The sequence below is a fragment of the Rhamphochromis sp. 'chilingali' genome, assembly GCF_963969265.1.
Source record: "Rhamphochromis sp. 'chilingali' genome assembly, chromosome: 10".
Lineage (NCBI taxonomy): Eukaryota > Metazoa > Chordata > Actinopteri > Cichliformes > Cichlidae > Rhamphochromis > Rhamphochromis sp. 'chilingali'.
Window position 1 is genome coordinate 38,215,039 of NC_137937.1, and position 15,384 is coordinate 38,230,422.

Consider the following 15,384-nt stretch of genomic DNA (forward strand, 5'->3'; position numbering starts at 1 on the left):
ACAACACCACGCCCACAGCCTCACAGGATGTAACATCCCCCCCCCCCCCCCCTTACATTCACACTATACAAAAGACAGAACAAACGCATCATTATGTGCTGCGCGAGAGGGCATCAGCCACCAGATTTTCAGTCCCTTTCTTGTGTTGGATAACCAGATCATAATCCTGCACCAGCAATGCCAAGCGCATTAGTCGCTGGTTGTGGTTGTACATGCGTTGGAGGAAAGTAAGGGGATTGTATACATATGTATCTGTATACACCGTTACTGGAAAGGAGCTAGAGCCCACATACACAGTGAAGTGCTGCAAGACTGGGTGACACATACCCTCTGCGTCGTCCTGCAACAGCAGTTCCGGTGGCACTGGCGTCGACTTCCAGTTTGAAAAGCTGAGAGAAGTTGGGGGCAGCCAGTACTGGGGCGCTGCAAAGGAGGGATTTTGCAGACTCAAATGCATGCTGGCATTCCCCTGACCACTCAAAAGGGATTTTGGGGCTACATAGATTTGTCAAAGGGGCCACAACTACCGCAAAGTTCTTGCAAAAACAGCGATAGTATCCAGTCATGCCCAGGAACCACTTTAACTCCCGCCTAGTGGCTGGGGCCGGGTAGCTGAGGACAGCCTCGACTTTTGCCTCTACCGGGCGAACCTGCCCGAAACCCACCTGCTTTCCCAGGTAGGTGACTGCCGCTTTGGCAAACTCGCACTTAGCGAGATTTAGAGTTAACGAGGCTTTGGCCAACCGCTGGAACGCTCTTCCCACGTGTCTGTGTATATCGCTACATCATCCAAGTACACATTACACTGAGGCACATCCCCCAACACCAGCTGCATTAAACGCTGAAATGTGGCCGGAGCGTTTTTCATGCCAAACGCCATCACGGTGTACTGCATGAAATGGTCGGGTGTGACAAATGCAGAAATGTCGGAGACTCTGGGGGTCAAAGGCACCTGCCAATACCCTTTAAGAAGGTCCAGTTTGGAAATGAATGTGGCAGGACCTATATTATTAATGCAATCCTCCATACGAGGAAGTGGAAAAGAATCAGAGACAGTCACTGCATTTACCTTCCGGTAGTCGTGCAGAAACGTGGGGTGCCATCAGACTTGGGCGTAAGCAAACATGGGGAGCTCCAAGGGCTGTGGCTCGGTTGTGCCAAACCATTCTCTACTAAATAACTGACTTCCTTCTTCATCACCTCGCGCTTTCCCATGGGGCAGCGGTACGCGTGCTGTTTGATTGGGGTTGCGTCACCAACATTGATATCATGTTCACAAACACTAGTATGTGAGGGCACATCACCAAAGAGAGAAGGGTAAGAGTGCAGTAGGCTAAGCACATCTTTGCATTGTGAAGGGGACAGATGAGAAAAGTGGGCCGTTACCTCGGCTAAGTAAGCTGAATTCGCCAACCGCCCACACTGTTGTCCCTCAGAAAGCATATGCAGATCGTCGTCAGCACTGGCCTCTACGCTCAGCACGGTGGCAGAGACAGAGCTGGAGGTTGCTGCGCTGGCAACAGTCTCATGGGTTTCCCTATCATGGTAGGGTTTTAACATGTGGCACAGGCGTGTTTTCCTCCTGCGTTCTGGAGTACTGAGGACATAATCTGTCTCAGACACCTTCCTCACTATAACATACGGTCCCGCAAAACGGGCCGAAAGAGCAGAACCAGGCACCGGTAGCAACACTAAAACTTTATCTCCATCCTGAAAATGTCTTTTCACAGTCTTTCTGTTGTTCCACTTCTTCATGCTTGCCTGGGAAGTACACAGGGCCTCTTTTGCTAATGAGGTAGCACGTTGCCAGCGATCCCTACACGTCTTCACAAAATCTGCCACGTTAGTTTTTGGAACACCCTCACTAAGGAACCTCTCTTTCAACATCTTTAGTGGGCCCCGCACCTCGCGGCCAAACACAAGGGTAGCTGGGCTGAACCCTAAGGACTCCTGCTTAACATTGCGTATCGCCAACAGTACAAAGGGGACACCACCATCCCAACTTCTGCCCGTGTCATGGCAGTACTTTTTCAGCATGGCCTTAAGTGTGTGGTGCCAACGCTCAAGTGCACCCTGCGACTCTGGGTGATAAGCACTGGACACAGAATGAGAAATGCCAAGGGAGATTAAAGTCTGTTTAAATGCTCGGGATAAGAAGTTAGTTCCCTGGTCTGGTTGCACTGTTTTTGGGAGACCAAAGGTGGTAAAAAATTAGATTAGCGCCTTAGTAATGTTTGCAGTGGTGATCCTCCGCAGAGGAATTGCTTCGGGGAACTGCGTGGACAAGCACATTATGGTCAATAAAAACTGATTACCTGCCCGTGTTCTTGGCAACGGACCAACACAATCGACCAAAACATGCTCAAATGGCTCACCAACAGCAGGTATTGGACATAGTGGGGCGGGGGGCACAGTTTGGTTTGGTTTGCCCACCAGTTGACACGTGTGACAAGTATTACAATACCTTGCAACATCTGCCTTCATTGCCGGCCAGAAGAAGTGCTGCAGAACACGGTCATATGTTTTAGTTATCCCCAAATGTTATATATATGTTGTTTTATATATTTTATTTTATTATTTTTTACTATTTAATTTGTAAAAATGTGTATACACACACACACACACACACACACACACACACACGTAGAAAAACATTTAGTATACACATCCAGAAATGCATACACTATTATATATTGTACATATATTTATTAGTTTCAGGTTGGCCATTCTTGTATTTTGCTCGTTTGTGTTGTTGTGTTTTGCACACCTCTGTTGCTTGTGGGGCTCGCACACAAGAATTTCACTCGCATGTGCTGTGCCAGTGTGCCTGCACATGTGATGTGACAATAAAAGTGATTTGATTTGATTTGATTTGATTTGAAATGTCCTGACCATGAATGGTCATGGGCTAATTGTAGCACGTGCTGACACAAACTAGCCGGGACTACTATCTGTTGGACTACACTCCAGTCCTCCCCTGGCTTTGAGGTCCACCTGCGCATTAACAATCCATCACAAACAGAAAATCTGCAAAGAGTGGTGCGCTCAGCCGAACGCATCATTCAATCACAGCTCCCTGACCTGCTGTCCATCTACACCAAGCGGTGTAAGTCCAAAGCTAGGAAGATTATGATGGACCTCTCCCATCCCAACAATGGACTCTTCTCACTGTTGAGGTCTGAGAAGCACTTCCGCTCCCTTAAGGCCAAAACAGAGAGAATGAGGAGGAGCTTCTTCCCACAGGCTATTCGGGCCCTGAACCAGGTGTAGGACTGGACTCTCACACACGTCACCACACGCACCACCACACATTTCCTATAATCCTATAATTTATAATCTTTATAATCTCTTCTGCTATTTGCACATTCTTTACTGTAAATTCCTAAGTTAATTTGTAAATTCTGTAGTAAACTGTAAATTGTAAATATTGTAAAACTTTTCTTCTGTCATTTAATGGTCGGGCATTGTACAGCTACAAGCATTTCACCCCCATGTCATACTGTGTATGGTTGTGTATGTGTGACAAAGAAAATTTGAATTTGAATTTGAAAATGTCTGCTTCCTGTCTCCTGTCGGACCATCACTCTCATCTACGGCGGCAAAACATTTGGCTAACGACAGGTCCTCTTTCTGAGCTATAATAAGGGCCTCCCGTGTGAGGAGAGGGGGGGCTGCGGGTTCAGGAGCAGGCTCAGCTACTTCTTGAGCCACTTCCTTGGCATCAGGACCCACCTCCTCCTCAGAGGGCATCACATCCTTTTCCAAAATAGAGCCGACCACTGACTCTGACATGTCAACCACTTCTCCCTGCCGATGGGCGTGTGACCAGGTAAGAACACCTACAGGAAATACATCCGGGTGCTGCCGGCTTAAAACATCTGACAAAGAACTTGGGTCAGGAGTCTTTGTGACCTCTGGGGTAGGATAAACCTTCCCGCCTGCAATGTCATTGCCCATTATGAAATCCACGCCTTCAATTGGGAAGCAAGGACACACAGCTACAGGAAAAATACCACTTACTAGGTCACTCTGCACCCAGACTCGATGGAGGGGGGCGGGCACATAAGTCATTCCAACGCCTCTAACAATAACATCAGTGCCGCTGGCAGTCTTTTCATCAAAGGCAAGTGCACTGGCCAGTATGAGGGACTATGAGCCACCTGTGTCACGTAAAATGGTCATAGTACGCTCATCTTCAGGCTCACTTGAGAGTGACACCGCTCCTTTGAAAATGAAGGGTTTAAAACATTCACCAGGAGTCTCAGTGCTAAGGGGTCTGTTAACAGGGGAAGCGATTTTAATCAGCCCTATCCCTTTTGGCTTACGTGGTGTTGAAGCTGGCTGTCTTCGCCTGTAGGCCTTGCAGTCCGCTATTACAGTTTTTTCTGAATGCTTAAACCCTAACTGTGATTCCTGTAGCACAATCTCTAAAACTATTCAGACTTATAGCAAAACCACTCACTGAGTTTGCAAAACTAAAAGCACAAAAACTGCTTTGCACTCAGTTTGCAATTTTGTAACACACACTTTGCAAAACTGTAGGCACAATTCACTGCACAACACTCAATTACCAAATTTCCAACACACTCCTAGCAAAAGTATACACATGTATGGCTATCATTAACACTAATTTGCCAACTGTCTGGCACACTTTCACATGTGAAGACTTTCTTAGATAATTCGTTCACCTAAGCACTATAATACAGGTAAGCTGTGTGTGCGGAGTACAATGGAGGGAGCAGGAAGAGTGAGAAGTAGAGGAGGCCGAGGAAGAGGACGTGGAGGTGAAGAAGTAGGATGAAGAGGACGACAAGGACAAGGAGGAGTAAGAGGAAGACGAGGAGGGGGCAGAGGAAGCATGTTCACTGCAGACCACGTAACCCATATAGTCATTATGGCGATTGCAAATAATCCTATACTTGGAAATAAACACTTGTGTTTGTTTTGATGTGTTTGAATAAACACCAGTACTTGAAGTTTGGATCCCTCTATGCTTATGGATCTATGACAGAAGTATGAGCTCAAACTGACATAGCCTACCTTGTGCACAGAGAAAGCAAAAGCCAGATGTGTTTTGTATTCATACCATCAGTGTGCAGTTGGCGCATTGTGTGCTTAGTAGATGATGGCTTGTGTGCACTGTTTGATACGGAAACACCATTTTTACGAAGGTGTGAAGAGTTAATCTAGCTGTGTTTGCTTTTGCAAGAGAACTACAATGTTTTGATGATTGGGTGACAGGTTTTCTTATTTGTGTGAAGAGTTTTGCAAAATTAGCCAATAGTTGCAAAAAAAGGGCTTAAGCAATCAGAAAAAACTGTAAATCCAAGGTGCTGTGGTAGAGGCCCCTAGAAGAAGGGGAAGTTTCTTTTTTCCATTTTACCACAAAGATTTCAACATATTCTGTGGGCACATCAAAGTCAGCAGCTTCAAGTAGAGAAACTGTGGTTACATGTAATTTGTACCACTTGGTTCTGATCACAATACATCTTTATAAATACTTTAGACTTTGGAACAGTGAAATTATTGATCATATCAAACTGATTCATTAGTAGGTCATTAGCAAGACTCTGTAGAACTTGTCTGCATGCTTAGGTGGGAACCCCTAACCCTACTCAAGTAAATTTAAATACAGTGGGGCAAAAAAGTATTTAGTCAGCCACCGATTGTGCAAGTTCCCCCACCTAAAATGATGACAGAGGTCAGTAATTTGCACCAGAGGTACACTTCAACTGTGAGAGACAGAATGTGAAAAAAAAATCCATGAATCCACATGGTAGGATTTGTAAAGAATTTATTCGTAAATCAGGGTGGAAAATAAGTATTTGGTCAATAACAAAAATACAACTCAATACTGTGTAACATAACCTTTGTTGGCAATAACAGAGGTCAAACGTTTACTATAGGTCTTTACCAGGTTTGCACACACAGTAGCTGGTATTTTGGCCCATTCCTCCATGCAGATCTTCTCGAGAGCAGTGATGTTTTGGGGCTGTCGCCGAGCAGCACGGACTTTCAACTCCCGCCACAGATTTTCTATGGGGTTGAGGTCTGGAGACTGGCTAGGCCACTCCAGGACTTTCAAATGCTTCTTACGGAGCCACTCCTTTGTTGCCCGGGCGGTGTGTTTTGGATCATTGTCATGTTGGAAGACCCAGCCTCGTCTCATCTTCAAAGTTCTCACTGATGGAAGGAGGTTTTGGCTCAAAATCTCACGATACATGGCCCCATTCATTCTGTCCTTAACACGGATCAGTCGTCCTGTCCCCTTGGCAGAAAAACAGCCCCATAGCATGATGTTTCCACCCCCATGCTTCACAGTAGGTATGGTGTTCTTGGGATGCAACTCAGTATTCTTCTTCCTCCAAACACGACGAGTTGAGTTTATACCAAAAAGTTCTACTTTGGTTTCATCTGACCACATGACATTCTCCCAATCCTCTGCTGTATCATCCATGTGCTCTCTGGCAAACTTCAGACGGGCCTGGACATGCACTGGCTTCAGCAGCGGAACACGTCTGGCACTGCGGGATTTGATTCCCTGCCGTTGTAGTGTGTTACTGATGGTGACCTTTGTTACTTTGGTCCCAGCTCTCTGCAGGTCATTCACCAGGTCCCCCCGTGTGGTTCTGGGATCTTTGCTCACCGTTCTCATGATCATTTTGACCCCACGGGATGAGATCTTGCGTGGAGCCCCAGATCGAGGGAGATTATCAGTGGTCTTGTATGTCTTCCATTTTCTGATGATTGCTCCCACAGTTGATTTTTTCACACCAAGCTGCTTGCCTATTGTAGATTCACTCTTCCCAGTCTGGTGCAGGTCTACAATACTTTTCCTGGTGTCCTTCGAAAGCTCTTTGGTCTTGGCCATGGCGGAGTTTGGAGTCTGACTGTTTGAGGCTGTGGACAGGTGTCTTTTATACAGATGATGAGTTCAAACAGGTGCCATTCATACAGGTAACGAGTGGGGGACAGAAAAGCTTCTTACAGAAGACGTTACAGGTCTGTGAGAGCCAGAGATTTTCCTTGTTTGAGGTGACCAAATACTTATTTTCCACCCTGATTTACGAATAAATTCTTTACAAATCCTACCATGTGAATTCATGGATTTTTTTTTCACATTCTGTCTCTCACAGTTGAAGTGTACCTCTGGTGCAAATTACTGACCTCTGTCATCATTTTAAGTGGGGGAACTTGCACAATCGGTGGCTGACTAAATACTTTTTTGCCCCACTGTAAATGTGAGTGTTTGGAAAAAAGTACTTCCAAAAGTACTTTTATTGCACCATATTCACTCACGAGCTGCTGTAACATGAATCAAATGGTTGAACTGCCACCTCAGCATGCAGTCAAGTTCTATAGAGTCTTGCTAATGACCTACTGATGTTATTCAGGTGTGCTGCAGCAGGGACACATGGAAAGGTTTAGGACACTGCCCATCGAGGACTGGAGTTTGACCCCATGCACTAGAGGATTGAAGGGTTGAAGCTTTCAGAATAATATAACATAATCATAGTTTAAATATGTAGCACAATAATCACAATAAAACTTTCCCTTATAAACCTACAAATCCGTTTCTTTTGTGTTAGACTTTGTGGTTTTGTCCTTACAACTGAGCAATATTTTCTGTTATATATTATGAAAATATTTGAAAAACCGCTGATAGCACAAGCACAGAATTATGTAAGCAAACAAAATCATCAAAAACTTAACATTAAAGAAGGGATCATGACTGTCGTGTCATTCTGACAAAGTCATTTTTCTTTCAATGCATTTTCGGTTGAGTCTGCCTACCTGACATTGGGCGACCGTGCCTCAGGGGGTTGGGAAGCGCATCTGTAACTGGAAGGTCGCCGGTTTGATCCCTGGGCTCTCTGTCTTGGTCGTTGTGTCCTTGGGCAAGACACTTCACCTGCCGCCTACTGGTGTTAGCCAGAGGGGCCGATGGTGCGATATGGCAGCCTCGCTTCTGTCCCAGGGATCATGACTGTCGCTACAACTGTAGCTGCCTCCACCAGTGTGAGAATGAATAGTGGAATTGTAAAGCGCTTTGGGTTCCTTGAAAAGCGCTATACAAATGCAATCCACTGTTATTACCTTGCCAGTTTATTATTTACCTCCACACTCAGAAGGAAAGTTCAAACTTCACAGGGATCACTGACTCACTGAGTACAGAGTTCATGCATGTAAAAGAAAGGTGTGTCAGGAGAAAGTAAAGAACCTGATTGGACAAAATAACCCCACAGCATGGACACAGTCACTTCCCTCAGGTATGTGGAAGGTGTAAAACTTAGATGACCTTTCTTTTATCATGAAAACATGAACAGTTTAGCCTGTGGCCCTTAAATCATCACAAGATCATCACATATGAGATACAAAATCATATACTTCAAGTTGTCTGCATGTACACACCTTCTCAATAAAATTTTGCCTAAAATAGAAAAAAAAAAGAATATTGTCCAACTTCTGAGAAGTGTAGTCCTTTGCTAATTAATTAATTGTTTAAATCTCTAGTTCAAAGAATCACTCAATGGTCATTCAGAGTGGACATGGCACAGTGGACATACTAGAAGGCCTCCTCTTTAACACCACCCATCTTCTTGGTCAAAAATGCTCCACCTATGTGCACGGTGAACGACCATCCTTGAACAGAGGGAGTGGCTTACAATACCAACTATCTGCCACCTACAATCCAGTTTTGAGATCCTTACCAGACCCCTAAACCCCCACTCACATCTTGCGTCAAGTGACCTCAATAGGTCATATGATGGGGTGAGGGAGGGTCTCACAATGGTTTCACCCAAAACCTCTGCTGATAATGACCCACACCTTTCTTCACACCTTGGCTCATGTGATGAGGCACAATAGTGGGTCTATGACCTTCTTAAGGGACAATTCCCAGTGGGATTTAAATGCATGGAATTCTTCACCATTTGCTTTTAGAACTGAAGAAAACTCTCAAATGAGAAGTGAAACATCTTCAAGAAAGAAAAGAAGTCCAGTCGCCTTGTTTCCAAGCTCCTTAGACATACATACTTTACATAGAAATTATCACTTCTTTTTTTTTCCTCACAATGCTTACATTCTGCTGTGTGGTTGGGTGCAGCAATCATCCATGATGGAAAGAATCTTTTTTTAATCACTTTCCTGTTGTTTCAAAAGAATACGGAAAGAACCCAAGTAACAGATTAACGGGGATCAGATAAATAGTATAACAATTATAAGTTACTTAAAATTTTAAAACCAATCATTTTTTACATTTTTTTTTCATTATTGCGTTCTACTTTTTTCTTTCTCATCTTCTTCATCTAGTTGACAGAGAAGCATCAACTACTCTCACCTTCTCATCTTCATCTCATCCTCTTCCTCCTCACCTTAAGCCTCACTTCTGAACTGAAGTTAAGGTTCTAACATAATAAATCCTACATGAACATATTTAATTTAATCTTGATATTATTGCAAATAGTTATGATCAGCAAATCAGACATGCTGAGAAGAGACGGCTAAACAACAACAAAAAAAGAAAACATTTTGCCAGGTAAGATTAGATGCTGGCATCCCAAACTTTTAAACTTCTTTTCCTCTGATCAACAGTTTGATTACATTCTAATATATCAACAGTTTATTTGCTAAGTTCAAGTCTGCCAACCTTAGATCCACTTCAAAAAAAAGTTTCAGTAACAGCTGCGAATGTCACGGCCCAGCGGCACGAGGGAACAGAGATGGACACAGGTGCAGAAACCAACCCGGAAGCGAGATGATAAGGAACAAAGGATTTATTTCCGCCCACAGGCAAACACAAGCAAAAAACAAAACAACGCCACCACACTAGTGGCGCGTAGGATAATCTAAGATAACGGAGGGTGACCTAGACACCTCTAGGAGACGGCTGAATAGCAGAGGCAGCGGGGAGGCGGAAACAGGACTAGGCAGGGGCCGGGGCATTGGTTCCAGGTGGAGGGGACAGGTGGGACGGAAGGCCCGGAAGCGGTCGAGACGTGGGGAGGCAGGCAAGTGAGTGGTGGGCCGGCAGGCCACGTCGTATCAGCAGCAAGCGGCCCAGGTCCAGGAAGGCGGGAGTGAGGGAGACAAGACCTCCACTGCAGGTGCTACCTCTGAGAACAAGGAGAGCAAGTAAGTCATCACACGGATTCTGGACAGAGTTATGATGCTCCACTTGACTAACATGGGGATAGCAGATACTCAGGCGATGAACGGTTGAGAGCGCAGGTCTGATATACTGCTGGAATAATTGCTCACAGGTGGTCAGCCAGGGAGGAGCAACCGAACTCCGCCTAAAGGAGGAGGGGCCGCTGTTGGAGACCTGCAGGTACCCACCCAGACCATGACAGCGAATAGCAGGACCAGGAGCTAACAGCAGCTAACAGAGGCAAAAAAAGCAGCGCTTGCTGATGGAAAATTACAGATATCCTCAACAACTCACCTAGGTATCACTGTCATTAATCACAAATGAGCAACGTTAACTTGTTGATAATGTAAGGGATGACGCACAGAGATTTGTCAATATCAAAATGTAACAAAAATCAGGTAAGTACCTGAGCAGTGACTGTGGTTTGTTACCCGTGTTGACACAAAAATTTATAGGCATCCAAACCTTTGTAGGTCTTCAGATCTTTTCCAGTATAAATTCAGGAGTTGTTGTTAACATAACGATATAAATCATGTTGTTTGAAGTCAGTGAGAAATCCAGGGTTACACTTCACAACATCAGTAAACACTGTTGGAGGGCACAAGATAACATCCATTGTCAACTCTCCCTTGCCAAGTTTCTCCACATAATGAGCAAAATGCTTGCCATGAATTTTTTTTATTTCCTCTGAGAGAGAATATATCCTTGTTTTTTACTCAAAGTTGCCATAGTTTATCTCATCTACATAATATTTTGTAGATGTTTCACTTTGTTTCAGGATTATTACATGTCTAAAACAGCCAACAAGTTAAAACGACGTGGTAAACGGTCACATGGCTGCAAAGCTTCTGTTCATATGTTGTCACCACAAAAAAAGCTGTAAGAGACATAGTTTTAAAATACATATTGAATTTCAGATCAATGTATTGATCTTGAATCAAACATCAGACGTCAAATGTTACATATTTTGAGTCTTTTTTTCTTTTTTTCTTTTTTTTGCTGCCTGTCCCTTTTGGTTCTTTAGCCATGAGAACTATTGTCTTAAGGCCAAGAAAGATGCCCAACGGATTTACTTTATCAAGTGGATCATCAAGGCCTTGCTATATTGGTCCATTTGATTGACCTTTGTTAATATTATTTATTTATTTTATTTTCAGTTGTTACAGATACTGTACAAGGAGATTTTTCTGTATATTCAGATATTCATTCAATGTATTTGTGGTACTTTTCACATTCAGAGCTTAATTCAATATTTTCAAGGTTCACTCAATAAATTTAAGGCTCATTCCATACATTTGAGTTTTATTCAATATGAACAAGCACTTTTGAAATCATGAACCTCCCACCACTAGTAGGAGCTGTGATGCCAATGTTTAGGCTGTTATTTTGATACCGCTCTGTGGTAGAGTATCACTTCCTGTTCCTTCTCAAACACAGTGGTGTTTCTGAGTAGCTTATTTGCTTAGCAATTTAATTAACAACTTTTAAATACATTCTTCTTTCATAGTATAATCTTCACGTGCTTCATCCGAAGCACACTTTCTGTGTACTCACTACCTAATTTATAGCCAAAGTATTCACTCACTGTCTCTGTACTGTCTCGCTAGCTTAGCTTAGCTCGTAGCACCATGGCCTCTTCACCTGTCCCTCCTGCACTTTCTTGCTCATTGTGTCAGATGTTTAGTTACTCCTCGGCCTCCTTTAGCAGTAATGATATCTGTAACAAATGTAGCATATTTGCAGCGCTGGAGGCCAGGATTACTGAATTGGAGACTCGGCTTCGCACCCTTCATTCACCCGTAGCTAGCCAGGCCCCTGTAGCTGGTGCAGCCGAAGATAGCGTAGGCCCCGCTAGCTGTTCCCCGGCAGACCCCAAGCAGCTGGGGAAAGAGGGCGGCTGGGTCACGGTGAGGAGGAAGCATAGTCCTAAACAGAAGCCCCAGGTACACCACCAACCCGTTCATGTGTCTAACCGTTTTTCCCCACTCGGCGACACACCCGCCGGGGGTCAAACTCTGGTAATTGGCGATTCTGTTCTCAGACATGTGAAGCTAGAGACACCGGCAACCATAGTCAATTGTCTTCCAGGGGCCAGAGCAGGCGACATTGAAGGAAATTTAAAACTGCTGGCTAAGGGTAAACGTAAATTCAGTAAAATCATAATTCACGTCGGCAGTAATGACACCCGGTTACGCCAATCGGAGGTCACTAAAATCAATATTGAATCGGTGTGCAACTTTGCCAAAACAATGTCGGACTCTGTAGTTTTCTCTGGTCCCCTCCCCAATCAGACCAGGAGTGACATGTTTAGCCGCATGTTCTCCTTAAATTGCTGACTGTCTGAGTGGTGTCCCAGAAACGATGTGGGCTTCATAGATAATGGACTACTTGCACTAACACTTCCGCGTTCTATGTAGTCCTGCCCCAGTGCTTCCGGTGCGGTTAAACCATGGCGACGTTCTACACTCGCTGCCTACAAGAGCTCCCAAAATTGAACATCACCGATGTTCATCGGATTTGCAGAGTGACGACTACCCCCGCCAGCAAATTAGATAAAGGATTTAAGTTATATGCTGCATCATATATACACAACTACGAAGGTAAGAAAACGTAAATTAACCGACAAAGAAACGCTAGCTAACGTCAAATGCAAACACTACGTTACTCCGCTATGTCCTTCATTTGATGTCAGTTCTCTACATTACATGTTTTCTTAAACGGTGTTTTATGTCGTCCTAAACTATAGTTGAGGTTTTCTTAACTAATGTCACTTTTGTAGTTAGACACTGTTATAATGGCGTTAGGTAGTTGGCTAACTATGGAGGTAGTTAACTACCTAATGCTACTCTTGCTAAGTGTAAAATATATATGTTTAAGACATGCTGAAATGAGTAATACAGAAATAATGCTAATGGTACTTGTATCTTTATTCAGTGTCCAATAAAGACAGGTTGTCAGGGGAGGTCGGTGTGAGAGCCCTGTGCTACAGGTCAATGAGGAAGAGTGAGGCACCACACAGACTAAGTGTAGGCAGGAAGCTGTGTAAAGTTGTTAATCCCCGTTCAGTGGGGTTCAGTTCATTTAAGCATTAGTTAAGTTCATTCCTAAAGGCCCATCAACTTGAATGTTTTCCTTGTCTCCCTGCTTTATCACTCCTAATTTGACTAGTCAGATAGTTAAATCAACGTGTGTTTGGGTGATCAGAAACATTTGACAACAAGTTAATACTGCAAATATACACAATCTAAGTTATTACAGTTATCAAGCATGGTTAAGTTGTTTTAATAGGGAGAGAAGGAAACACTAAGCATTCAGGAGGGTGCGTAACCATAACACTGAACTATGTTCCTGTTCGGCTCTTCCATGAAGATGTTACATTTTTAATTTTCGTTCTTTCTTCTTAGATTAAGCTTCTGGATTCATCGCCGGTGATACTGACACATAGCCAGTGCTCCTGTGTGGCAGGCGCTGTTATGTGCAATCACACAGTGGCACTGCTCTTCCAAACAGCACACTACTCACAACTCAGAGTGCCGGTTGTCCCCCCTGTGCATAGCTGCACGGAATCTGAACAGCAATGGCACAAGCCACGGACAGTGGTAATTTAAATGAGGTTAAAGTTTTTGAATTAGTCCATGTTTACATATGAACAGCAACACCATCCATAGTAAATGTGTCTTCTGTTAGGGTGTGAAGCCAGGACCCATCAACTCCATGATCTTCACTAAGCCGGTACCAAATAGGATGGCCCAGACTGGAGTACGGTAATTACATTTGTAAAATTTGGTTTCATGTGTTACAAATGTATGTTGCTATTTATTCATACATACATGTGTCAGAATAGGTATTAATTTACATACATTACACTTTCTGAAGACGGCTAACTCAGTCATGTACATCCCAGTCTCTAACTTATGCACCACTGTTTTACACCTTTTAGTTTAGTTGTTGTTCAGTATAACAACCTTCTTCCTTACATTATTGTCATTGATGTTTTCTTTAGGAGTGGCTTCTACAGAGGCATGGTGGGTCCGTTACCAGATCCCTGCTTGTTCAGAATAACGGAGGCATATGCAAAATTTAATATTGAGGACAGGCCACTTGTGACCACAATGAACATGAGACCTGACAAGCCCCTTGTGGAAAGTGCCTTTGGGCTGGTGCAGGAGGGCAGTGTTCTGTCATATCAGCAGCCGGTTTTGACAACCCGGTACATCACACTACACCGCGATGCACCACCAACACCGCACTTGCCTCTGGAGGGGTATGACATCTTGCCATCAGATTGTGTGTTTGTGTGCTCAGAAGAAGAGCTTCTGCATCTGAAAAGCTTGTCTGTAACTCTGGAAATGGCTCACAAAATAGAGGAAGCTACACGTGAGCAAAGCTCTTCGTCTGAGTGGCATCAGCTCCGCAGGCCCAGAGTGACTGCCTCTAGGTTTCGGGAGGTGTGTCACGTCAGAGGCCAGAGCTCGGCCGAGTCACTAGCAGAGCGTATATTGAAGGGAACAAGGCAGACAGCAGACATGAGGAGAGGAACTGAGATGGAGCCTGCAATAGCAGCAGAGTATAGTAGGCTAATGAATGTTAACTACTCACCCTGTGGTCTGGTCATTCACCCCATTGCTTGCTGCATCTCCTGATGGTGTTGTTTTTGACCCCAATGAATACCCCCAGTTTGGCTTCGTCGAATTCAAATGTCCCAATGTACAAAACTTTATTGACTGCAAATATGTGCAGATGGAATGTGGTACCCCTAAACTAAAAAAGAGCCACGCATATTACTGGCAAGTGCAAGGACAACTGCTCATCAGTGGGATGCAGTGGTGTGACTTTGTTGTGTGGGCACAAGAGGACTACCTAGTGCAAAGAATATACATGGATACAGATGTGCACAATGCAATCAGAGAAAAGGCAGACTATTTCTTTTTTTACATATATATGCCAAGATACCTGTGTTTGGAAAAAATGAACAGTGAAAACATAGCAAAAAGAAAAACAGATCCTTCAGGCTGGCTGGAACAAAATAACTGATGTTTTATTTTCAATATATTTCATGAATTCTTTTGTTGTTACATGTTACCTTTATGTGACATCAATAAACTGTTATTTAAGCAATGGCATCAATTTAATTTTTAAAAACACACATTAAAACATTGAATTTGTGCAGAACTTATTTACATGGTAAGTATTTAAAACTCCATGCCTAGCATACTGATATACATTTAGACAAT

At 43.8% G+C, this 15,384-nt stretch overlaps 1 protein-coding gene across 1 annotated transcript; it reads left to right on the forward strand.

The window, feature by feature from the left end:
• The first annotated feature begins 12,518 nt into the window (after positions 1–12,518).
• On the forward strand, positions 12,519–15,183 carry LOC308404214 (uncharacterized protein). The gene is made up of 4 exons (XM_080894145.1): positions 12,519–12,750; positions 13,555–13,749; positions 13,838–13,914; positions 14,154–15,183. Exons 1-4 carry the CDS (start codon positions 12,721–12,723, stop codon positions 14,791–14,793), a joined length of 942 nt encoding a protein of 313 aa, XP_080750271.1. The 5' UTR covers positions 12,519–12,720; the 3' UTR covers positions 14,794–15,183.
• Positions 15,184–15,384: the final 201 nt, after the last annotated feature.